The sequence below is a fragment of the Strigops habroptila genome, chromosome 4 (genome assembly GCF_004027225.2).
Source record: "Strigops habroptila isolate Jane chromosome 4, bStrHab1.2.pri, whole genome shotgun sequence".
Taxonomy (NCBI): domain Eukaryota; kingdom Metazoa; phylum Chordata; class Aves; order Psittaciformes; family Psittacidae; genus Strigops; species Strigops habroptila.
The window spans coordinates 52,421,853-52,448,131 of NC_046358.1; the positions used below are offsets into that span (position 1 = coordinate 52,421,853).

A 26,279-nucleotide genomic window follows, 5' to 3' on the forward strand; every position below is an offset into this window, starting at 1 on the left:
GTGAAATGAGATGGAAAGCACCCAAAGGCAAGGGAGGAAAGAAGGTGACTCACTTCATCATGGAGAGGAAGATGGCTGGAGGAAAAATTGTGGATCGAAGTAGGGGTGGTGGAAAGCAACTACACCACATTTACTATGGAAAAGGTGGAGGAAGGGAAAGCCTAATAATTCAGAATACGTACTATCAACTCTGAGGGCCTCATTGAGCCCCTCAAAACAGAAGATTTTTTTCCTGGAGAATCTATTAGCCAGCTGGTTTTTAATGGGGTTTCACAGTCCTCTTTCCCATAGTTTTTGTCCTTTTCCTTCTTGCCAGTCCCCAAAAGAGCACTGTCCCCTGTGCTTCAGGGGACAAGATTTCAAGGACAGAGCTTAGAGGCTGCTTTGTGTTTGGGCTGATAACCAGGATCATAGAAATACCCAGGTCCTTTCACTGCAGGTGTTTGTGGACTCAGACCCCCCTCAGCATGGACTGGCCACAAAAGAGGACTGACTGACACACTGTTTTAATGTCAATTCTGTAAGCTTCGTAGAGTACAGCAGAAATGAAAAGTGTCTTTCTCTAGAAAATATTGTGGGGGAGGAGAGAAGATAATTTAAAAGAGAATGCTCAAAAACATCTGGTTTTATGTCAAAAAAAAAAAGAAAATGTCAGCAAAAAACTATCTTGGTTAGAAAACGCTGCTGAGCTATCTTCTGGGAGTTATAGTTTGGGTACCTCTTGTTCCTATTTTTCCTTTTTGGACTGGGATCCCCAGTGAAAGGAGATTTGCAGTCCCCTTTCCCCAAGGCCAGAATGTAACACAGAAGATACAGTGCAAAAGCAAGTCTGGCCTATTGAAATTACCGACTTGTAGTAATATATATATATATAAAAAAAATTTTTCACCTGAAACATTGCATTTCTGTCCAAACTTCCTATGGATTAGGGAAGGCGTTTCTGAACTGCTCTGTAATGCATTGCAAAAAGAGCTAATTTTGGAATAAGTGCAAGAATTAAAATGTTTCAACATTTGAAATGACAAAAGCAAAGAAACAGTGTTTAGAAAAATGTTGTGGCCATGAATAAACCAAAACATGCAAGTTACCTTTCTTGGCTTCTTGGCATACATACATACATAGATACTTATACAGATACACATAACACATCACACAATTTGGAGTCAATGAATTCTGATTGTACTCTGCTAATTTGATTTTCTTCCTTTTGTAGACCCTCTGAGACAGGTGTCTCAGCCTCAAGTTGTAGATGTCAGGAAAGAATCTGTCACCATCACCTGGAACTCCCCAGCCCTGGATGGAAGCTCCCCAGCGAAAGGTTACATCATAGAAAAAAGGAAGAAGGGCAGCATCTTTATTTCCCAGCCACCAAAGCGCTAGTCCAAGGTCAGACCAAGATTACTATCTGTTTTATGTAGACAGAAGGAAAGTTAGATAAGCTTTGAATGAAAAGTGAAGTATTGATTAATCAAGGAAAACTTAATCATGACATCCAGCAAGATATACATTTTGAAATACACTGTTCAAAATGAGATTTTCAGCCCTCAAACAGGAATGGCTTGATACCCATTAGTGACAGTGAGGGAGCCAAACACTCAGCAGTTCTGAAAGTCACATCTGTGGATTTGGGTGCCTAATTTCAAGCATATGTATTTTACATTTCTCCCTATATAAGTTTGACTGCTTTTCCCCAACTTAGACCAGAACTGAATTAAACAAGTGACTGATTTTGTTGTACCCGTATATTGGGTTTGAACGGCAACATTTTGGTAGCAGGGTAGGCTATAGAGGTGGCTTCTGTGAGAAGCTGCTAGAAGCTTCCCTTATGTCCGATAGAGCCAATGCCAGCTGGCTCCAAGAAGGACCCACTGCTGGTCAAGGCTGAGCCGACCAGTGACGGTGGTAGCACCTCTGGAATAACATAGTTAAGAAGGGGAAAAAAACTGCTGCGCAACAGCAGCCAGAGGAGAGGAGCGAGAATACGTCAGAGAAACAACTCTGTAGACACCACAGTCAGTGAAGACAGAGGGGGAGGAGGTGCTTGAGACACGGGAGCAGGCTCCTGGCAGGACATGGGGACCCATGGAGGGAGGAGCCTGTGCCGGAGCAGGTTTGCTGGCAGGACTTGGACCCTGTGGGGACCCACGCTGGAGCAGTCTGCTCCTGAAGGACTGCACCCCATGGAAGGGACTCGCACTGGAGCAGTTCGTGAAGAACTGTAGCCTGTGGGAAGGACCCATGTTGGAGATGTTTGTGGAGGACTGTCTCCCCTGGGAGGGACCCCACGCTGGAGCAGGGGAAGAGTTCAAGGAGTTCTGTGATTCTATGATTCTTCTGAGGAGGAAGAAACAGCAGAGACAACATGTGGTGAACTGGCCACAACCCCCATTCCCTGTCCCCCTGCACTGCTGAAGGAGAGGAGATAGAGAGTTTGGGCATAAAGCTGAGCCTGGGAAGAAGAGAGGGGTGCTAGAAGGTGTATTTAAGATCTGGTTTTATTACTCATTATCCTACTGATTTGATTGGTAAGAAATTGAACTAATTTCTCCAAGTCGAGTCTGCCTTACTCATGGCGGTAATTGGTGAGTGATCTCTCCCTGTCCTTACCTTGACCCACAGGCCCCTGTCTGTTTGAGGAGGAGGAATGATAGAGTAGCTTTGGTAGGCATCTGGCATCCAGCCAGGGTGAACCCACCACAATCCATCAGATAGCAGCCATATGATCCATGCTTAGCACAGCTTGTATAACACATGGGAGTGTTCCTATCAGCAGCAGCATCTGACTAACAAGACTTTTTCTTTTCCTTTTCTGTTAATATTTAGTTCTTTCTTGGATTCTTTCTCTGTCTCATTCAAAACGTTGGAATTTAATATTAAATTACAATCAATCACACTATCCAAAAATATCCTCCTTAAGACACCAACATTATTCATGGTAAATAACGGAAACACTTTTTAAGATAAATTATTCAAGAGTTTTTTATCCTTTTTATCCTGAGGGGTTTTTTTGGGTTTGGTTTTCTTTTTAAATCAAATGGTGGTTTAACCTCGGTTGAAGGCTTGGCCACTCTATTGAGTTGTTTGATCATGGGAAGTCCCACTGAGCTCAGTGGAGCAAGACATGAAAATATTTTTTCTCAGCATGTATGATTACACCAGGCTATAGACCATAATCTAGTGGAAAGCAAATTATACATTTTTCCTCTTATTATATGTATCAAATTTCCATTTCCTCCTTAGGGAGATACACAAATGGTGCAGACCACTGGAGAAGTGAAGGTTAGACCTAGTTAAGGGGCTCCCTAAACCCCTGAAATTTGTTCTCCAGCAGTCTGTGAGTTGAAATTTCTTCTTGGTTTATCTCAGTCCAAAGGCAATTAAACAAATAAGAAGATTAATGACCACTGGGAACACTTTTATGGGTGATTAGAGAGATGTGTAATTGCAGTGTGTGTCTCTAGATACCAGATTCAAAGAGGATAGTTTTCTGGAGCATACAGAATGAGCTCTGTGCGGTAGCTGTGAACTGTGCAGGCCCTGGACTTCTCAGCATGCCCTCAACCTGTTATTGCAAAGGAACTCATCAGTATGTTTCTCTCACTATTTAATGTCTAGTTTTCCTAAACACGTATGCCATGACCAGGTCTATGCATTTACGACTGAAGCCTGAGGACTGTGGCAATCCAGCCTGGCTCAATGTGGAGTATATTGTGTTTATAGCTTAATTAAAGATTAAGGAAGGCCTTAATACTGTTGGCTATAAATGTAATTATAAACGCCTGGAAGTATGATATTATTCACTTACAATATGTAACTATTAACATAAGAATGTGGTTAGAGATTCCCACCCGGGGGGAATTGAGTACATGCAAACAGCAGAGATCGACATGATAAAGGTGCTCTGAGGTGTAGATACCTTTAGTACTTAATATTCACATGCAGGTTGCCAAAGGCCCTAATGTATGATGAAGAAACTTTCATCTTACTATGCTCTTTCATCAGTCCCCCATCACCTCTTTTAAAAGAAGAGAAAACTCTTGCAGAATTCATGAAAGTTGGTTGCCTTCTTTTATTTGAATACTGGATTCAAATAAAAGTATTTTTAGTATTCAAGAATCTTGTAGTAGATGCAGGAGTGGGCCTTAGGAGCTGCACGTAACATAGGAAAAAAGAAAAAAAAGCACCTGTCCAAGTGTGGAAGCTGATATAGCTAAAAAATGAGAGAATTCTATGTAGTAGACAAGAGCCTTGAGGGTAAATAGTTACTCAGATGGGAAAGGGATTCGGGTTCCTTTGCATCAGAAGACACACAAAACCAGTTTAAAGCCTGAAGGTAAGATTTTTCTCCCAGTTGAAGACTTGGATTATCTCACATTAGGCCTAGGAGGATATGTGCTGTCCATATGCACCATATTCCTTATGACCCCGTGTGCTCATTTGAGTGTTCTGTATGAAAGCAGTTAGCATCAAGTTTGTCATGGCATGCTGTACTGGTTTACTTCTTTGGCTTGGGGTGGGGGAGTGTCGTATTTTAGCTGAGACTTTCAGAGCAGAACGTGGATTTGCATACACAACCTGCTATTCATTTGATTAAAAACATACAGATATTTTTTAATATTCTATCTTTTCTTCTTCTTGCATATTATGGAGATCCAACTAGATTGCTGCAAGAGTGAAAAGCAAGATCTGTATTTTCAAAAATGGCTATTAGTTGATGTTACTGTTATCTTTGGCAAATAAACTTGAAGGATATTAACAGGATCTCGCAAGCCAGTAACCAAATTCACTAATCCAAGCAGTCCAGATAGCACCAGACCACTTCACACAGGACTATAAGAGGGATTTATTAAACAAGGCACTGAAAGCCATAGAAGACAGGTTATAGGAAATGTACTGCAGAGCTTATCAGTCAGCTAGGAAGAGGCAGAAGCAAAACTTTACTGCTAGACACCTCTCCCAAACACATGTGGAGCATGGGTGGTGTTCAGTGCTCATAGAAGAGACCCTTTCCAAGCTAAAATCAGATGCTCCTGTGTCAAATGTTGTGAGGATTTTTCTTAAATGGCCAACCTTGGAACAGAGTCCTACAGTATGTGCCGTGTTAGGAACTGCATTGTTCTGTTGGACAGAATTTGCTGTGTTTACTAAGGCTCCTTTTACCCTAAAACCTTGCAGGTTCAGCATCTTGAAGTAGGAACAGCTCTGTATTCACATATGCAAGCATAGACCTGCGGGTAGAGTTGTGTGTTACAGCTCTCCTGCTGTCACAGTGCCTCCAGGACTGCCAAAGATGGTGGATTTTTCCAACTCCAGCATTTCCTTAGCCTGGCAGGAGCCAGACCAGGAAGATGTGATATCGGGATACATACTAGAGATGTACCACTTACACTGTGGGAGGCTTGTAGGAGAAACAAATACTACTTCTGAACCCAATCTTTGAATGAAGCTGGTATGGGAGAAGCAGTGGAGTTACAGGAAGGAATTCTAGCAATGCCACCTTCAGGTGAGACCTGCAGTATCCATCCAGCTGGAACTCCCATCTATCAGCTGTTACTTTCTTATTATATACTGTGTTTTGTAAAGGGTTATCAAATTAATCTTGCACAAAAGAACATTCAGCATCCCAGCTCTGCTGCTTTTTGCTGAGTTTTCAGAGGTGCTGAGGGGAGATGGAGAAGTGCACAAGCTGTGCTTGTGCCAGATTAAAATCATCTGCCATCCTTCTTGCTGAGCTGTTCCCTGAATGTCAGGTGTAACAGCAGTTGTTTCTTCCACCATCTGACCTTTCACATCGCATCTCACATGTGATTACAGAGGTCACTGTTGGACGATTCTCTGATTCCTGTCATGGATACTGTAGTCTGAGTATGGGTTAGGGAGGTAGGTACTACAGCAAATAAACCATCATGTTTGAAATGGTGTTTGTTGTAAATATGATGGTGCTGAGACAGGATTATAATTCTTTCAGGCTCTCGGTTTGAATGGGGTGAACAGTCAGGTGCCAGCATGCTGAAGTTGAAATAATATTATCAGAGGTCATGCTTCAAAGACACTAGTTATGTCTTGAGAATGAATGTATCATGGCCTGCCATGAAATCCCTAGATAGCTTACTTTTTGAGGTAGCAAAGTATTTAAATGTTTATTGTTTAGTACTTACAATTGCTTAATTATTAGGAAATTCAGACTTTTTTATGTCTAAAACACTCCCAGGTAGCAAAGCATGGTGCTGACTGCCCTCAGTAGCAATAACACCAGCAAGAAAAGATTCATCAGTCACATTACATAGCGTTGATTCCTATACAGTAAAAGGACAATCAGGCTTGTCTGAGGAAGTCTCAGAAGTCACATCCAGGTGATACTAGGAAAAGAGCTGGCAACATTGCAACCCTTACACTAAGTGCCTTCTGCTGAAACAGTTTGAAGGTTTCTTCTTCCAGTCTCCAGGCATAATTCAGCAGTTTGAAGAATTGCTTTACCTTACTGTACAATCTCTCACTCTTTTAATTTTTAATTTCTCTCTCTTTGTTTTAATTTTATCCACCCCATAGGTTTGATATGACTGTGAGGCTGAAGAGCCACATGGTGGTTGGTGCTGGGACAGCACCATGCATTTTTTGAGCATGCAACTACAGTTAATGCTAACTGAAGTGAAATCATTCTTGCTTAAACCTCGAGTGTTCTAGGGGAGTCACTGGGTTGCAAAGACAATGCTTGATGTCCCAGCACTGTCCTTTCTGAGGTACAATTTCTATTAACTTGGATGTTGATCTCATTTCTGTAGAGGCTAAGGGCAACTTCTGTGCTTTCCTTTTTTTTGAAGCCTAGACTACTGCATGAGCTGAGGCTTTACAGTACTTTGCAGAATCAGCCCCAGTGTAAGAATGTATCTCTTAGTCTAAACTGTACAAGTTTATCTGTATTCACACCAGCTGTTTTCCCTCAGCTTTCAAGATGATCAAGCTAATGAACTGTAGTATAAGGTTTATGTGGCATCTCCCAAGCTAATCCAGCTCTGTGCTGAGTGCAAAACCTTTACAGCTTGAAGAAATTTCTAGGATTGTTGTCCTTGAAATATTTTTCTATCAGGCTGATCATGCACAAGTGGCTCCTGTAGACACAGATATCTCTTTTGTGCTCAAAGATGTAGCTTGTTTCTGTTGCCTCCCAAGCAGGAAGCAGAACACTATAGCCGTATGTTTGTTGTGGCCAGGACTCGCCACCACCGCCAGTGATGTGGCAAAAAGAAGGCATATCAGCAACAGGGAGAACAAGAACCATTCTCAATCCTTATTCACAACACCATGCAATTTGTTTCTGACCTGTACCAGGTTATCCTCAGGAATAATCATGGAGAATCCCTTTATGACATTCAAATGCAAGTTGCAGGTACAGTATAGAGCAAACTTGATCATCTTGGTCACCCCTGGGTACTTACAAGAGGTATTCCTCTGCTGACAGAAATTTCACACAATTTCTCCATCAATACTGGAGTTGGGAAGGTTGGGTTTTCCCTTGGAGAAAGAAAAAAAAAAAAAAAAAAAAAAATTATCCCAATCATACACACACCTTATCTAAAAAAAGCCACAGGAGTAATCCAAAATGTTTCCATTCAAGGGGAGAAAGACTTCCTGGTCAGAAAGGATTTTCCTACGTTGTCACGGTGTTTCCTAAGTCCCATCTTCATGCTAGCTCAGAGCCACTTAGCTGAGCCAAGCAGCATGGTTCAGTGCCGAGGGGTAAGGAAGGTACTTCTAGGGCTTTGGTCACTCTGTCCCATGTGGAAGGAAATGGTGAAGCAGTCATTGCTCCAGGCATCACCAAATGCTGCCTTGTTTTTCATGCCATTATTTGACTGGGCAAATCCCCCTAACAGCACAACACAACAGTGTTTGTCTGCTCAGCAGTCTGGTGACACCATTTCCACCACAAGTGGGCCTGTGACAGCCAAGTGGAGGCAGGCTGGCTTGCTCCTTATAGGGACTGCTGTTACTGTAATGATTTGCTGGGGGTTCGAGGGGACCTTTGCAGTATATTTGGTACTTGTCAACTCTTCAGAGAGTGCTTTTCAAAACTAACAGGCTTATTTTTTCATGAGAAGGGAACTACATGCACAGGGAAAATTGGTCCTCAGGTTACTCAGGCTAGAAGAAATCAAGGAAAGAAATACTTCTGTAGACACACAGGGGCTACGGAGGGGAGGAGGTGAAGTGAAAACTTTTTGCCTCAGAAAAGTACAGAGGGAGGGTCCCAAACAGAAGAAGCCACTACTTAAATGTGCTCATTAATTCTTAGATTTCCCCTGACCACCCACTGATGTGCAGCTGGTTGAAGAAATCCCAAATGCTGTGATCATAAATCATAACTCAGCGGTAGAAGACAACTAGCAGACAGATTATTGTGTCCTGAAATGTGATGTCAGTTCTGCCACACGGTTCACAGCTGCAGAGAAGGTCTACAGCAATAAGTACATTGTCACAGGCCTGCTCCCAGGGAGGAAATACTTCTGAGTCACTATCTGCAATGACAATGGGAACACTGACCCTCTGGATTCACAGGAGCAGGGGTACATCTCCAAAGACAGAGGTAAGCTTAAAAAATCACGACAGCACTGGAGGAAGATAGGTTCTCTTGTACATAAGGCTGTGGACTTGCTCAGGCTCCCTCTGTGGCCTTAGGTATATCACTAAACTGTTCTGCACCTCAGGTCCCCACCTGGGGAATAGATGCAAGAATACCTCCTGGCCTATCCTATCCATTTGTTGGTAATCTCTTCAGGCTTCCTTTTACTACGTGTATGTGTAGCACATTACGTCACAGTTCATACAGATGCTGTTTAAAATTCAAGGGGCCATCCATGTACAGAGAAGGTGATACTGTCATATCTTAACATAACAGAAGATTGGCATTACAAGTCTTTTGTCTTCTAGCGTATTTCCCATCTGTCTTGGAATTGTTTCCTAAATAAAAAGCAAACAAATCTGTCACATGTAGGACACTGTGTGACAGTCTTTCTGGGCCAGAAGCTATAAGAAGTCCTGAAAAGCACATTAAATTAAACACTCAGAGATTATCCCATCAGGTAAACACCTCCTTTGTTCAGTCGCTCCCTGCTTAGGCCTAGTCAATAATAAGGATGTCTTATTAGCGGTAGTTCCCAAAAAACGTGAACATGCCCCAGCTCATCAAATCAAAACAGTAAGTGATCCTTCTGCCCAGCCTGGGGGGCAAAGCAGAATGCAGTTACTCTGAATAATGAGATCCAAGCCAAATTTTTTTGCTTGGCCTATGCCTGTTATAATATAGTAGTATGAAACAAACTATATATTAATACATGTTATCAGACAATGCATATATTTCTTCAGAAGCCTATCCACATGCTGCTACAAGTCTTCTAATACCATTAAGAATAATGGACCATACATTAAAATAACAGAATAAGTAGTACCTTAAGGTGAGTAATCAGGTGTCAAACTGTGTATTTGTATTTAACAATCAGTCTTCCTTGATAAACATAACTAGACCATAGGTATGTTACTTCAGCTACATGTGCAGCTGAGAAAGGGCACTTCCAGTTGTGTGGCTATAGTTGTGTTCTTGTGTAGAGAAGTACTCCAGGCCTGAATTTTACAGCATCTGAAATAAATCCAGTAACTTCTTTGTATGTAGGCAAGCATAGGAGAGTAGTAAATGGAGGAAAGCTGGGTTGTTTGTACCTTGCAGTGCATTCCCTTGAACATTCCTTTGACAACAGCCTGCCTGTCTTTAGGCAGGACAGCAGGACACAAGCAGATGAGAACTGATTTCCTATTCTTCATTATAAATGGCAAGTCACATGGTTTATTTGCACAAACCTGAGAGATGGTAGAAAAGCTCTGAAAGAGAAGGAGGAGATAAGTTGTTTTCTGAGAATGAGGTCTCTCAGAGAATTTGCTATGCATTGCTACATTTAGGATCCAGGGATTTACCTAAAGGGTCTCCATTCCAGTGCAAAAGGAGATAATAAAGACTTCAAGAAATATGTTTAAATACGGGCTGGAAGTGGAAGTTTTGCAGTGGACACTGGAAATTAAATTGCACACTCACTTCCCCTTGATTCCCTCAGGGCATTCTGTAGATTATTAATGCCTCAGAGCGACACCAGCAGAGCAATATCCCTTCTTTTACAAGATCACCTGCTTTGGTTTATAATTGGGTGTAATTTAATAATGCATTTCTAAAGTGCCGTGGGAGCCAAATATCCAAAAGCACTTTACAGTTTAAAGGCATTAGTGAGAGGAGCATCAATATATCCCTATGGAGCAAAAACATGATACCTTATTTACAGACCAAGAAACAAAGAACTTAATTGCTTGCTTACAGTTGCATAGATTAAAGGGAGAATGAGATTTCTGATTCCTTCTGCTCTTGCTTTTCAGTTTGTATTTGTTTACATGTGTTGATATAGGTGTGCTGGTCAGATGCTAAGAGTAATGTGGTATATTGTTTGTTCTTCCCTGAATGAAGTCATTTCCCTGAGTTTTCCTTGGTGGGAAATAAGGCCCAGGTCATGAAATGTCATACCCAAGTTCTTTGGGTTTGTACTCATGCAGAAGACTCTGTCTTGATGGTGCTGGCTCTGCATTTGCATGTGCAACAGACAGTCCAGTGCGAAGCATCCCACAGTGACTCCGTGCTCAGCAGAGTATTTTGGCTTCGAGATGGAGTATTCGAGGAAGATCTCTGCTTGCTTGTTTCATCACCGCATTGAAGAATCACAGCATGAGTCGTGGCAACGACTGTGCCATGAGCTGTGCTTTCATCAGCAACCCCTACCCAACAATGACCCTGTACAAGAGCAATATTAGCATCAGATCCAAGACTAAGTTGTGGTTCAACTCAACAAGTAGGATTGTCTGCTTATCATCCCTACAACTTGCAGCTGCAAGCTGATCATCTGTGGTAAATCAGTTTTGCAGCCACTGTGATTTTTTGTGTGTGATTCCCTCCAGGTTGAGTTAACCATAGGTTTCATGTCTGAGTATAGTTTACACCCTGCTGCTTTCCAGGGCAAGTGCACTTACTGGGACTGGCACTGGGGATCACACTTCCCTGAGCCAGTATGGCTCTGATCTTTGTCCACAGAGGAAGAGATTGCTCAGCTTGTAGGTACTGCAGCTACGTATCCAAAAACCAGCCTGGTTCTGACTTTGTCTTCCTCTGAAGTTACTGAGGTTTGTCTTCAGTTGCTTGAAAGCAGTAGTAGGTCCCTTAAAATGGCGTATTTTGGCTAGAAAGTCTCATGAATTCCACAGATAGCTCAAAAGCAAGTATGGGTATTTCTCAGTTCCTAACCCACCTGCACCTGTGGCATACTTAGCACCTCTAAGCAGTCAGCTGATACATTCTGACAACAGCTTTGTGGTTTTTTTGCAGATACCACAGACACTGCATGGGGTAAAGCAAGTAAAAATTTCTAAGATACAAAATGGAAGAAAATCAGACATTCCATATCACACTCTCCCTCCTTGAGTTTTTTTCCATGCTGGAAGCTACCACCCACTGAAACTTTAAATCAGGTTGTAACACCTTGGTTCCAGCTGTCTCCAATTGGTCCTGTAAGACTGAACACTTCCAGGAGCATGGGGTGAGGTTTTACTACCAATAACTCATGTCTTCATGCCACCATGCCCAAACTTAGAGCTTTCAGAGTGGTTTTACAGTGTGCACAGCAGTGCCTCGAAACAGCTGTGTCCTGTGAGTTTCATCAGGCCCTGCTTAGCTCACCCTGCTTATGATTAACTAGGGAGCATTCAAGGTTAAACATTTGAGAGCAACAATTCTCCATCCTTTGTCTATCATGACACCATAATGTTTCCTCAGTTCTCCATTTCTAGAGAAAGGCCCTGGCGCCTCAGGACTTGTTGGTGGTCTCTTAAAAGGAACCAGAGAGAGACACTGCCAGGCACAGCATGAAATGAAAGTGATACAGCATCAATAATGAGGGCTATATTTGGAAAGATCTTTTAAGGTTATTTTTGTCTGTGATCATTGCTTCTGGACAGCCTGCTGACAGCTGCTGAGCCCTCCCCCCTCCTAGGTTTAGTTCTCTCTGCTAATGCGGAAGTAACTCACTGGGGGCCAGTGGAGGGAAAGGATGTGCACGCTGGGTTTCCTGCTCCGATTTTGAAGCAAACTTATCTGTCTTTATGCATAGGATACATGCAACGCACTTCTTTCACTGAAGCCAGCCACTAAATGACTGAAAGCAATTCTTTACTGTTTTTTAAGAATTCCTGGTGTTACTTGGTCTCTCACTTCTCACACTCCCTGATACACTCCTCCCTGAAGCCACAGTTTCAAGCCACAGCTGGAGGACAGCTTCCTTGTCCCTAAAATCAGTGGGAGCTTTCCCTGGTCTAGCATTGGGGCCAGCAGACTGAAGGAAGAGAAACCCTGGCAGCACTGCTCATCTAGGTTCAGGGAGGGCAGGCAGGCCCAAGGGGCACAAGAACAGCTTGCTTTCGCGTAGATCTGATTGTTCGTAAGTCTTACCTTCTGCCTTCCCACACAGAGCTTGTTGAGGTGACACTGTTACAATAGGAACATACCTCTTCAAAGGTATTCAAAGCAGCCTGTTTACAAGCAGAGGCTTGTGAAAGCACTGTGTGAGATGCCAATTTATATTCAGATTCTTTAATGGGAGCCTATTTCTGAGGCCTCCTGAGGCTCCTCTTTACCTTGACTTGGGCAGTCTCCTGGGAGGGTCTCTCTGGTAGTGCTGTTTGCAGCTGAGGTGGGAAAGCAGGGATCACAGAAAGAGACTGTAAAACTGACTTTAGGAGATAGCTTAATTGAGCTTAACTGCAGGTTTATTTTAGATCTCAGGATCTATATTCTTGCTGATTTTAGTTTTGGAAGAGGGGGCAACTACTGCCTGGAGTCAGGTGCTATAGGACATCATACCAAATGTGAAAGAGGTAGTTGTTAGGCTCCTTCAGATCAGGACTTGGAAGACTTCTGTTAGGGACTGTTTTGTAAGAGACTTGCAATGGCATTTACTTGGTTACAGGCTTTCATAAGGGAAAGGAGTAAGAAGCGATCTAAGGGATGGGCAAATCTCCTGATTCGAATAGCTGTGCAGGAGTCTCAGTTGCTGATTTCTATGCTGATTCCATGAGACCTATACCTCTCTAATGCCTGTCTATTCATCTGAATGTATTGTGGTGACCCTGGCTGGACGCTAGGTGCCTACCAAAGCTGCTCTATCATTCCTCCTCCTCAACTGGACAGGAGAGAGGAAAACATAACAAAAGGCTTTGTGGGTCGAGGTAAGGATAGGGAGAGATTATTCACCAATTATTGTCATGGGCAAAACAGACTCAAGTTGGTGAAATTAGTTAATTACTAATCAAATCAGAGTAGGGTAATGAGAAGTAAAACCCAATCTTAAATACACCTTCCCCCACCCCTCCCTTCTTCCCAGGCTCAACTTTACTCCCAAATTCTCTACCTCTTCCCTGCAGTGGCACAGGGGGGCAGGGAGTGGGGTTGTGGTCAGTTTACCACATGTTGTCTCTTCTGTTTCTTCCTCCTCAGGAGGACTGCTCGCACTCTTCCCCTGCTCCTCCAGCATGGGGTCCCTCCCACATGAGAGAGTCCTCCACAAACATCTCCAGTGTAGGTCCTTCCCACAGGCTACAGTTCTTCATGAACTGCTCCAGCATGAGTCCCTTCCATGGGGTGCAGTCCTTCAGGAACAAACTGCTCCAATATGGGTCCCCCACGGGGTCACAAGTCCTGCCAGCAAACCTGCTGCAGCGCAGACTCCTCTCTCCATGGGCCACACGTCCTGCCAGGAGCCTGCTCCAGCACAGGCTTCCCACAGGGTCACAACCTCTTTCATGGAGCCTGGGGTCCTCCATGGGCTGCAGGTGGAGATCTGCTCCACCATGGACCTCCATGGGCTGCAGGGGCACAGCCTGCCTTACCGTAGCCTGCACCACGGGCTGCAGGGGAATCTCTGCTCCAGTGACTGGAGCACCTCCTCCCCTCCTTCTGCACGGACCTTGGTGTTTGCAGGGCTGTTTCTCTCATGTATTCTCACTCCTGTTTTCAGCTGCAGTTGCCCAGTTGCACAGCAACTTCTTCCTCTTCTTAGATATGTTATTATATCAGCAACCACCATTGCTGATGGGCTCAGCCTTGGCCAGTGACAGCTCCATCTTGGAGCCAGCTGGCATTGACTCTATTGGACATAGGGAAAGCTTCCAAGAGCTTCTCAACAGAAACCACACCTGTAGCCCCCCTGCTACCAAAACCTTGCCACGAAAACCTAATACAGGTATGCTCTTCTGTCTCTCTTCTTTAAGGAAAGACACCTGCATTCTTCCGCTTAGCCGTGTTTTCAGTTTTAACCTTTTTCTTAATATCCTCAAAACCAAATAGGACATTGCTCCACCTCTGTGACACACACCAGCATATTTCCTGTTGTTGAAGCTCAGGAGGGATGAATATAATTTTCCTTAGGCTGGGAAGTGGCAGGCTGCAGAGAACACCAAGCCTGTTAGATCCAAAATGAATTATTAGGAACAGTGATGAACTGACCAAGGGGAAATGAGAATGAAAATGAGAACTCCCTAAATTTAACTGTTCACTTCCTCCAAAAAGTGTGGCCAGGCAGCTTTTTTCTCTGTATAGTGGAAAGCTTTATAAAGCTTTATACAGTTTTTTAGTCAGAACTTCATGAGACTTGGACTCAGAACATAGCGTTGGTTGCAGTAACTATGGTACTTTAGTCTCATTTTTCCCCCTTTTTCTTTCTTTTTTTTTCTTTTTTTTCTTTTTCCTCCTGGACACAGTGACAGAAAGTTTGCAGAAGTCAAAACATAAGATGTAATTAGTGGAACTTGCTCTGCCCGGTCCAGCATGCAGAACAACATTGCTGTGGCTGCGTAGTTTGTTTGTGTGGCTCAAAATGCAACTGCCCTTGGCTTCTGTCATAGTTAAACCATGTGGTAGAGTGGGGCTTCTGCTCGGCAGGGATGCTAATGTTTCCATCTTACCTCCCTCTGAGTGGTTTCAGACAGCAGGGTACATGTTAGTGATATTTCTAATACCATCTGCTAATGTATCTTAATGGTAATAAAAGGAGACAAAGATTGCAGTTTTCTCTTCGATGTATCAGTTTGCTTCTGTGCTGGTCTATGAGAATCCTGCTTCTGAGTTCAAGAGGAGACTTGGGTTCTGTCTCCATGTCTCCACATAGCTCAGCAGGACCTCCATGATGATCTAGGCTTAAATCCTTGCAATACCAAGAAAGTAAATACAGTCTGCAGCTTTGCAAATGAGGGGATCACTTTGTGAAAAAGCTGGCTGTAGAAAAGTAAAACTTGAGATCCAAAAGAATCCAGGAATCTCCATGCTGGTGGCCAAGACTACATAAGGAATTCCAGAATATCTGAACCATTGTAGGATTAACAGATTGACAGATAGATAAATATGCGTTTATATACATTGGTGCTGGTTCTTTTAGTGAATTCTTCCAGGAGCCAGCTGTGGGATAAAAGCATAGCAGTGGCCAGTCACAGCCATACACTCAGTCTGAGAATATTTTGCCACCTTTGTTCCATGTGGAGCTAGGAAGGAGGTGTGAGGAAACAGGATGCTCCTCCCAGCAGGTGTCTAATACTTTAAAGGAACTGTAAAAGATCAAATTAAAGAAAGAGGGAAGAAGCACCCGCTTTACCTGCCATTAACCCCTTTAGGCTGCTTTGAAAAGAATTTGGTAGTATATCTGCCTGGAACTGGTTCATTTTCAAATCAGGAACCACTCTACTTCAGAAGAGGAACATCAAAGGAGTCCATTGAATGGGCTGGGAGTAGTTACACACACTGTGTTTCTATGCTGTAAATCTTTGAAACCCATTCCACTGGTGACAGATGGCCTGGTTCAGGATTATTGAAACCAAATATCTGTGCCACTGCATCAAACAGCTGAAGAAACTGGTATCATACCCCAACCAGAGAAAAATGTCCATACTACCCTACTTTTTCCTCCTGGAAATTTTCCTGGGGGGAGGACAGAGGTGAGAAAGATTTGGCCATTTGTCTGGGATTTCTGGGCAGCGAGCAGCCTTCCCAGAGCAGCCCTTTGCAGCAAGCTGCCTTCTCCTTGGAAGTGTGGACAAATGGCTATTGTTTGTGGGACTGGCTGCAGCAGCAAGGGGTGAGTGTGCTTCAGGGCTCCGCATCCCAGGGCACCTGGGATGTGTTGTAACAAGAGCTAGGCGCCATCATCACAGTGGTGCATGGCCAGTTTCTGTTGGATGTGCTCCGTGGGATTCATGTGGCTGTCTTTCAGTGTTCCCCAGACAGAAATACTGTAGCTTTCTGTGACAGTCAGTCAGCTTCAGTGGGACACTGGGCAGCTCCAGGGCAGAGCCACACAACTAATCAGTGTAACAGTGGCACAAAACTGCCCACCACAAAGGTTCAGTTGGCTACTCCATTCTGAAACTGTCACAGAAACAAAATGAAAATAATTAACAAGGAGACATTGTATCTGGACAGTAAAAATACACAGTAAATTAATATTTTTAATTGCTGTTACACAGAGAAGAAATGAGAGAAAAATACATTCCAAACAAAGAATTAAAATAGTAAAATCAGCGTAAAAATGTGTTAAGAAAAGATCCCAGATCAAGTGGCCGTACTGCATGTGGTGACCTTTACAATCACGGTAAAGGAAGTAAGTGTTAGACACTTTCAGACCTGGCAAAATGCTTGACTCCTGGAGGAGAGCAGCTGCTTCCGTCACATCTTTCAGTGCACTCTGTGTGGAATGCATGGGAGAGGGGCTGGAGCCAAAGGCTCGCATGGGCACAAGACGTGGAGATTAGTGTTCAGGACAGACCAGCCAGTCTGTGGTCTCAGCCATGCAGAACTACTGCTTGCCAATGGCATTTGCTCTTTCCTTCCTTGTTTTCTGTAGTTGTTGTTTTGGTTTGGTGGTGATTGTTGTGGTCTTCTAGTTTTTGGAATTTAGTTAACAAAACAGCAGGTTCTGCTGGCCTGACTCTGCCAGCACCACAAGCTTGGAGCAAACCTCCCTAGGTAAATTAGGAGCCAGGCCTCCTGGTCCTGCAGGAGCCTGCACAAGCAAGGTCTAGGTACATGTTTGTACTGATTCAGCACCGTCGCCCAGCAGGCTGGCTTTGGCTTCTTGCTTTTTATTTGTCAGGAAAAGGTTTCTTTTATTTCCTGATGCTCTCTCTGTCTTCTGACTGATCCAAATTGGCCCAGTTGTGCTCCCACTGCTGCCTCAGTGGCTCAGCCCCTGCATCCCTCTTACATGAGGCTGGCCTTGTGCTTCAGCCTCACTGTTGAGCCATCACACCATTCCAGTAGCTCATCCTACAGCAGCGTAGTGTCACCACAGAAACAATACAAGCCACAAAAGTTTTGGCATTCCTGCCAACTGGCCACCTTTTTTCATTTGTAGTCTATCTAGAGTTGTTTAATTTTATTCTTTACAATAAGAGCAAAAATAAAATAACATTAAGAAAACTTTCTCCAAACTAGGAAAATTAAAACCCATCAAACATATTAAAGAAAACATAAAAATTTGCATTGTGTTTGCTTCTGAGTTCATATTAAGATAAGATTTTACTGCAGCTGCTTCAAAATTATGGTCCATTTCACATGTACACAACTCATGTTTCTTGGTGTGTAATTCCTCTCCTTCATTTGTGTTTGTACAGCAGCTAGTGCTACTAGAACCAAGTAGCTTCTAGCTGTGGTCCAGATCTGAAATCAGTGAACAGTGGTATTTTTATACTAGTTGAGAGCATGGTGATGGTTTAGAGCTGTATTTCTGATCAGCTTTTGTTCTGGGCCATAGAACTAGTGGTACAAGCACTTCCTTCATGACGGAACCTGCTATTTCTTTGATTCAGGTGAAAAGGAAGTAATTCGAGAAGGATGTGCTGACCTTATTGATTCCACCAAGGACTTCCCTCTCCTGATTTTAAAGCCAGAAAATTTACAATCACAGAAATTAAACATCCCTTTGCAAGTTGTCCCATGAAACCTAGCTGACCTTCTGCAGAATGAAGGTTGAAAAGAATGACTTCCTTTTCTGTTCCAGTCTTTTCAACAGCCATAGCAGACTGTGAGAGCACTGTGTTTTGGCTGGATTAGATTTATTTTAGCTAAGTCAGGGATAAACCAGACTGCAAAATTTGGATGCAAGATTCATATCTAAGAATTTGGCTTTTAAAAGACCTAAAAACCATCTGCAAAACTGAAATTAGAGTTCAGGCTTTTAAGCTAAGCCCTCCTCAGAGTTCAAATGCAGCTGAACCCATCCCGTTAACCAGTATAAATAAAAATTTTGCATTTTCTTTCCATCTGATGCAAACTGAAAAGGCAGTCACAAATTCCGTGCTTGAAGGGAAGTCCTACAGATCCCTAAAAGCGTTTTTAACACTAAGGTAGGATAATACTTGGGACTTACATAGTACTTTACATCTTCAAAGCACTGTATGAGCATTAATCCTCATAGCATCCTTGTGAGGTAGATAGGTAAGTGCCAATACCCCCATTTTAGAAATGGGGTGAGGGCCTGGTCCCCTGCTGTTGTAACTTGGCATAGCACTGGCCCTCATACACACATGTCTTTTTACACCAGATGAGGACCTGGCCCTAGAAAATTTAAGTGACTTACCCAAGGCCACAAAAGGAGAAAGCATGAATCAAAGGCAGGAGAAGTACCCAGGAGCACTTCTGTCATGAGAAGTTGGCAACTTCCTGTCCTCTTCCCAGAACACAGTTATGATGCCTTTGCTTAAAAGAGCCCCTGTCTGTATCCAGAAACTAAGCAAAAAGAAAAAGGCACCTACCACTGAGCTTTACAGTTGCTGTTTGCTTTGATCTGCTTCTTCCAGAATTGCTCCCAAAATTACCATGATAGCAAGCTGAAAACTTAGTGTCAAACTACAGGACCAGAAAACTTTGAAGAGTCACTAAAAGTTCTGCAAAGTTTGTCCTGGGAATTTTGTATACTTGTGTAAAAACTATCTCCATGGATTACAACATGAAACCTTCAGCAATCTATTTAAAAGCCATGTTAGAACAATTTTTAAACAAATCAGCCTTAGAGCTGCCTCAGTACAGAGGAGTATGAAGCCGGGTATCAAGCATGAATACAGTTTTCTTGTTAGAGTAGGAATAAAGCTGTTAAAATCCTCTGTCTTTGTTCTTCTCAACCCACCATTTCTACACCAACTTCATCCTGCTGACGTCAGTGTGACTGGCACAGCCCAGAAGCATTACTAGTATTTAAAAAAGAGTTGCAATTAGTATTGCTTCTCTGACTTCATTGGAGTCCTGTGTGAGGAGGATGTATCTACAGAGATACAAAGCTGAAATAAACATGCTACATCTTTTATCTGTCCGAATGAGGAGCCAAAGGATCTCAAAGAGGTTAATAACTACAGAAAGGAAAGAGAGCAAAAGTAATCAAACCACGCGTAGAACCTCAAAAGACCATAGACAGGAATTGCAGAGGGATGTTTGAATACAGCAGTGTGAAAAGAAAGCCTCTGTACTTAGCAGGCAAAGGAGCTGATGCCGCTGGGGCCAGGCACACTACACCACTGGGAAGCTTCGTTCCCTCTGTGATGTACCTGGGCCAAAGACTGGGTGCTTCTCAAAGACTGTACCCCTGAAAAGGAGAAGAATGGATCAAACGTTGCAGTTTTACAGTGCAAAGAGACAACAGGAAGGTCCACAAAGGCAGTGCCACAGAGAGTCACGTCGTTCCTACTTCTTGTTTGCTCCCTTTCAAAGTGAGATTGTCCTCACTGGGGTTGAGGGAACAGCTTTAATCCCAATAAAAAGTATTTAATGGACTGTCAGCAACTGCTTAGTGTTTCTCAGGGTTTATGAACCTCAGAGATGTATCAAATAAGTATCCACAGCAGCTGGTCTCTTCCCAGCAGGAAAGAGCCTCCAGGAAAATTATTTCATTCAAGTACATGGATTAAAAGGAGGAATGCAGAGTGGGAGAGAGAATTTGAAGACTGAGAGTGTTTGCTAGCAAACCTCAGAGCCAGCCAGGACTCTGCCTGACTTTGTATGCTGAGGGCTCTGCCTCATGTTCCTGGGAAGTCTGAAGCCGTTGCAGCACTGGAATGGAGCCAGTGTGGCTGACCAGGATGTGTCCCAGCCAGCCTACTCCAGATGAGGGGACAGTGAGGGAACAACAGCTCACGTGAGCTGCATGTGTTTGCTGTCCCAGCTGGAGCTACCCAGAGGACTCTGCCACCAGAAACTGCACCTCTGCTGACCAGTGGAGGGGAAAGGGCAGGCCTCCTAAGAGCACTTAAAAGATCCATTTCTGCAAGTATCCAGTGGCTGATGGTGGAGCAGGATAACAAAGCCAGCCAAGATGAAAACGGACCCAGAAAAGCAACTTGGCCATCTCCAGGAAACTGAAGACTACTCATTTCTAGAGATGAAAGACAGAATCAAAATTCTAACTTTTAAATAAAGCTTACTTTATCACACAAGCATTCTCCTCAAAGCAAAAGGAAGCTCAGGGTGCAGGGGACTCCTCTGAAGAACTGCCAGCTAAGGACCAAACGTGCTGGACTGACCAATGACAAGGAGCTGTAAAGCAGACTGATATGTGCTGTTTGCTCCCATGCTGGGAGAACAGTGGGGTTCACCCCAAATGCTTAGATTTCTTCTTAGCTGGGTCAACCTGTTTCAGGAGGAGATTTGTAAACACTCAAGCAGAGTTAACAGCAGGTGACATCCGCAGAGCTACACTGCTGGGTTCAAGCTGTGGCCAGGAGATAAGCAGTGCTGATGAATGAAGATGTTTTATGGCTCTAAATTCCCTTACTAGTTTACTCTAGGCAGGCCCTGGTGCACCGGTGAATGAATCCTGACAATATTACACAACAGCATTAAAGGGAAGAGATTACACAGAGCTGTGCTATTTACTATGCTTTCCCTCTCAATAATGCAGCTGACCTTTCTGTCTCTCTCTGACTGAACAGCAGCAGAAGACTTCACGGGGTCAGGATGGTTAACCTAGATTTTTGTCATACTGGCTGCATTTGCACTAACGCAGAAATCATGGGGAGGCAATGCCTATTGCCCACCCAGTGCCACCATGCAAGGCCAGGGAGGAGCAGGAGACCCATGGAGCACCTTTTGACACCAAGGGAAAAGCTAGCAGGATTGGTAAGGTTTCCTCAGCTGCCCCCTGACCCTGCAGCACTCTGCAAAGAGGAATTCCTGCTCTGCCAACTGTGCCAGGGACTCAGTGCCAGGCTTTAGCCTGGAATGGTCTGGGCATGCTAGGTATGGAGACCGTGGTGATTTTCAGCCCACAAGGCTGGTCTGGAGGGCTGCCCCTCCTGCTCCCTCTGCCTGTGTGCAAGGGGCTGTTGGGGCACATGGATTAAAGTTGTGCAGTCTGCACTGGTTGTCCCTGTTTGCCTGCAGGTCTGAAGAGGTGCAGGAACCCCCAGCAAGCTTCCTTTGCACACCTGAGTACATTCATGTCTTAAATCACTGGGGGAGCATCTCAAGCCCGTGCAGGTGGCTCTAGGAAAGGGCCAGAAAGAAAATGTACATTCAAGATAGTTTCAAACAGAAAGAGTGTTTGCTATTATATATCCTAAATAAGAGGAAAAAATACACATATGATCACAAATGAACTTAGATTAAAAATCAGGGCAACCTCTTCCTTTATCTTTTTAAGAGTCTGAAGTCAGAAGTAATCTTGCTTCCTCAGGTGGGCAGACAAACCCAAAGCATTTGGATCAGAATTAAACAGGCTTTCCCAGCCCTGATAGCACATTCTCACTGCATCCATGTGAGTTTAAGAAGGAAGCAGCAGGCACTTTGAACATACTTCAGTGCTTTTCAGGAAGCTCTGCTGAAAGGGGCTTTCCAAAAACAAGTGGTGCAAAGCTCACTGTTACCACCAGCTGGCAAAATACAACAATATACACTCAAAATCGGGCCTTCTCCACAGGAAATGCTCACGTGAAGATTCAAGAGAGATACTGCAAGCAGTGGTATTGTAAAGCTTAATGAGTATATGGAATATTATTTGTTAGGATACTGGGAAAGAAAGGCGTAAAAGTCAGATTCCTGTCTGCCATACTAAGGACAATTAGGACATACATTAGCAAGACACAAAGTTCCTCATGTGCCCATTACATCTCAGCTGACACTGGTGGCTGCAGACACTATGTAACTGCACACGAATGACAGGGGAGAACGCAGTGACCTGGCTACCTAGATGTCCCTGAAATCTCACCAAACTCCTAGTTCTGCCACACTTGACAACGCTGACTTGCACGCACAGACCTGCCGTGCAGCAGTGATGAACCGCGATCAAAGCACACAGCACTGCATGTGAGCGCACCTCTTGGTCTGTGCTCTCTGATTGGTGTTTTGCTTTCATTCTGGTGCTGCTGGGGGCTGCCCCACTTCCTGCTGTTGACTCCAAAGCTCATCCCTCATCTGGATTATGGTGTTTTTACTCTAACTCCAGGTTTTCTTTCAGCAGAGGCAATAGGTCCAGTTTGTATACTAGGTAATACACAAAAAGAGACAAATGTTGGTTAGATTAGTTTTCACCTATGATTTTACCAGAGATCTGTGCCTGTCTGTTTACTACTGAAAGCAAGTCTTCTAGCACAGTGCATGCCCAAACCTCCTTTCCATCAGCCCTCCTCATCCCAGACATTCAGCGTCAGTTTCAAGACTAACAAGTAATGCAGTAGTACAGCACTTCCAACGAGGAAAAGTTGAATGAGTTGCAGGGGCAGTCTAAGTTTTCTGATGAGGACTCCACACTGAAGTAAGCTGTATTCAGAGAAAGCCATTGGAAAAAAAAATCCCCAAAGGTAATGCTTCAAAGAAGCAAAATCAACATCACCAATGTGCTTAAAGAAATGGAGATCTCTCTCAGGGGTGAATGCAGCTGCAGCACCTGAGATATAACCCACATTGTTCACAGACTATTGGCACTCCACCTAGCTCCTCTTTCTGAAGTCCTCTTCATCTCTGCTCTCTACAGCTGACAGTGCAATAAGCATTTGGGCTGCATAGTAGGTAGCCATGATGATGAAGCGCGAGTAGGGCACAGGAAAACAGAACTTGTTAAGTGCAATGGTCAGATCCGACACCATGAACAGCATCGCCCCGATGCAGGCCGAGAGCTTGGTCCATGTCCAGAGGTCGTTGCACAGCTGCACGCCAGCGACTGCTCGCCAGCCCATGAAGCCAATCAAGGCAATGTAGACAGCTACCAGGTAGGTGAATGGGCCTGAGAGGTAGGAGTACAGGAAGGCATAACAGGAACTGGAAACAAGGCCCATCAACAAGCCGGCTTTGAGGTCCAAAGGCTTCATGCCAAAGGCTGAAGAGTACAGGATGTGTGTGATGGCAAACATCAGCAAACCTGGAAAGAGGCATTGACACAGCAAGTGTGACCTTTTGTCAGTGACTGGCAGTTGGTAGCAGAAGAAAACATGTAACTATATTGGGTTTCAAATACACCGCAATAAGCACAGGCTTAGGTGTCCTTGTAGTGTTACAACTCAACATCTTCAGTGGGAACCATACTGACCACTTGGGATCATTTTAGCATAAAAACCTGTTCATAGGAGATCAGCCTTAGCACAAGCTCCCGCCCTAAGAAAAAACCCCAGCACATATACAACTGCAGCCATGTACAGCTTTGGTGTGATGCAAATGTTTTTCTTGAGAGGCCAGATGAACTAGGCTGCTGCAGAAGGAACAAAGCTGTTTTTCAGGTGGTTCCTCCTCCCCTGCTTTGGACAGAAGGGCGTGAGTGAGGCAGACCAAAGATCACTCCTTTAACTATCCAAGTGTTTTGCTCATAGGCCACATGTGGAACAGGAAGGCTGGAGTCAGAGCAGTGTAGAAACAAAATGTGAAAAAAGATACCAATCCCTCGGAACCCAGACAAAAAGCCCAACCGTATTTAGCCACAAACCCAAAGGCACTCAGGGACTAAATCTGGCTTCTACTCCATCTCTGCCCATAGCTAGGAGAAACCTAAGCTGGAAAGAAGCAGCTGGCATATTTCAGGGACTGCACCAATGGGATCTGCCAACAATTTTATGGCTATTTGTAAGATTCAGACGAACCTTAGCTGGAATCAATCAGTTAAAATAAAACACCAGATTCTCTTTGAAGTGCAACACCCCTGAGAAATGCCAGATGTGGGTGTTGGAAGGTACTACCCATATGTCATTCATTTGCCACTAATCCATTTGACAAAAAATGTCACAATGTATTGGTACAGCTGCTGACTACTAGCTGTCATGCCAATTGTAGATAATGGGCCCCAAACTGAGTCCAGCTCCTCTGGTCCTCTGATTCTCAGACCCATTCTCAGACATCGTACAGCTGCAGGCCGTCCAACTTTATCCTGGCAGGGTTATTAGAGTAGCTGGAAGTTTTCATGCAGCTCTAAAGCATGAAATGGAGAAAAGGAACTGGGAAGCTGAGTCCTCCAGCAGGACACTTGTTTACATTGAAAGCATGCTGCTGTGGTGTAAAGGGCAGTCACTAAAACCTTCTGCTGGCAGACATTTCTTCATCCTAATATTCTTGTGCTGGGGCAGCTCAAAGAAGTGAAAATGTCTCCCTCAGCCATGGTGGGATGAGAGAGGAACCTGCAGGAGGGAGGGGATCTGGTCTGCGAGATGAGTCTAGAGAAAATGGACAGTGAAAAGGGGAAGGAAGAGAAGTGCAAAGGAGAGCAATGAGAAGCTGATGTTTCACAGAGCTATTACACATCATGGGCACAGCACTGAGGAAACCAAGGAGGGATTTAGGACAAGAGCTGTTTATAGTGTTACAGTACAAGAAAGGTTAGAGCCCTGGTACGGTAAGGAGAAGGTCACTTTGCCTAGTAGTGAGGAGTGGTTTTTCCTTAAGTGGCATTATATGGAGAGTGGGATGGGGAACTGAAGAATGTGTTGTTCTTCATGCAGGCAGCTGGCAACAAGGAGAAGGAGGAGAGGAGGACAGGATGTGGCAGCCAAGCAAAAGCCCAGAAAGGTAGGAGGAGTTTTGTGATATGTGGTGAGGCTGGTCACAAACAAGAGAGTCAGCTTCCAGGATTGCTCATTCAACACATATAAACCAAGCCAGGAACTGGGGAATCCTGTGACGGCTGCATGTGGAGTGGGGGTGCATTTCTCTTGTATTTCTCAGCCTTTGGCTTGATCCCCCCAATCAGGTAGATAAGCTCTTCTCCTCTCTGTCCGCTTCCTTCTCCTGGGGTTTCCTTCCCCCTCCCTGCCCCTGGAGTTTCCTCTTAGGCTGGCAGTAAGACCTTTTTGTTAGTCCCTGTGTCCTTCATCAAATGCATAAATTGTTTCTAAGTGCCTGCTGTCAAAGGAGGTGGATGTTAACCCTGTAAAGTATCTTGTACAGATAAGACACTAGTCAGAAAACAGCGTGTTACTAGTGGACTGAAACGGCAAAAATGAAAAAAAGCCAAGCCTGCCAAGAGCAGTTTCCCAGGCTCTCACTTCTCTAGAAAGTAATGAACAAATGTCCTTTTACAAAATCATTGTCTCAAAAGCCATTCAAATCCGCCCAGTTCCCAAACCTTTTTTTTTCCATCCCAAAAGCTGGAGAAATTGAACAGAAAGTGCATTTCTATCTAGTATTTGCTCTTATTCTCCTGAAATTTCAAATTCCTGCAAACAATGATGTCAAAAGGTTGAATATTGTCAGCTGTCAACAACAGCAGCCTGCTGAGTTTTAAACTCAGCAGAAATAGAGACTAGAGAAAATACATTTTGCAGGAGAGGTGAAGGTTGAAGTGGGGTAGTGCACTTTATCTGCTAACAGCTGAAACGCAAATGTTAACACCTCACTACAGAAGATGGTAGCTTGGATTAGCACAGACTGAGGCAGGCAGGAGACAGCCAGGATGAAGGCTGAGATTTTCAAAATTCTCCAAGACAGCTTGTCTTCTCCAAGAGAAGAAAAACGTGTCTAAACTCCCAAAGCAACACTTCTTAGTTGTGAGACTAGGGTTGGAAATATGACTTATTTGCAGATTGAAACACATCATTAACCAGATATGATAAGTGATTAACAGATACTGAATTGCTATAACTGGTTGACCTTCCTCTAGTGCTAGACTGTAGAGAGAACTCGGAGATATCCCAGCTACGTGGGAATGGAGAAGCTCGGAACAGTCCATGTATATAAAAATGATCATGGT

At 43.9% G+C, this 26,279-nt stretch overlaps 1 protein-coding gene and 1 long non-coding RNA gene across 3 annotated transcripts in view; one reads left to right on the forward strand and one right to left on the reverse strand.

Moving 5' to 3' along the window:
- The first annotated feature begins 4,662 nt into the window (after window positions 1-4,662).
- Window positions 4,663-26,279, forward strand: part of LOC115606858 — a 36,640-nt gene continuing 15,023 nt past the window's right edge. The window contains exons 1-3 of one of the 2 annotated variants that reach the window (XR_003991029.1): window positions 4,663-7,387; window positions 8,294-8,584; window positions 25,033-25,099. This is a non-coding gene — a long non-coding RNA (uncharacterized LOC115606858). Of the gene's footprint in view, window positions 8,585-25,032; window positions 25,100-26,279 lie in introns of both variants that reach the window. The other variant, XR_003991028.1, reaches the window with a different exon arrangement.
- Window positions 16,539-26,279, reverse strand: part of TMEM86A (transmembrane protein 86A) — a 30,145-nt gene continuing 20,404 nt past the window's right edge. Inside the window, exon 3 of the mRNA XM_030483433.1 lies at window positions 16,539-23,468. Within this exon, the coding sequence (XP_030339293.1) occupies window positions 23,041-23,468 (428 nt within the window). The 3' untranslated portion in view covers window positions 16,539-23,040. The remainder of the gene's footprint in view (window positions 23,469-26,279) is intronic.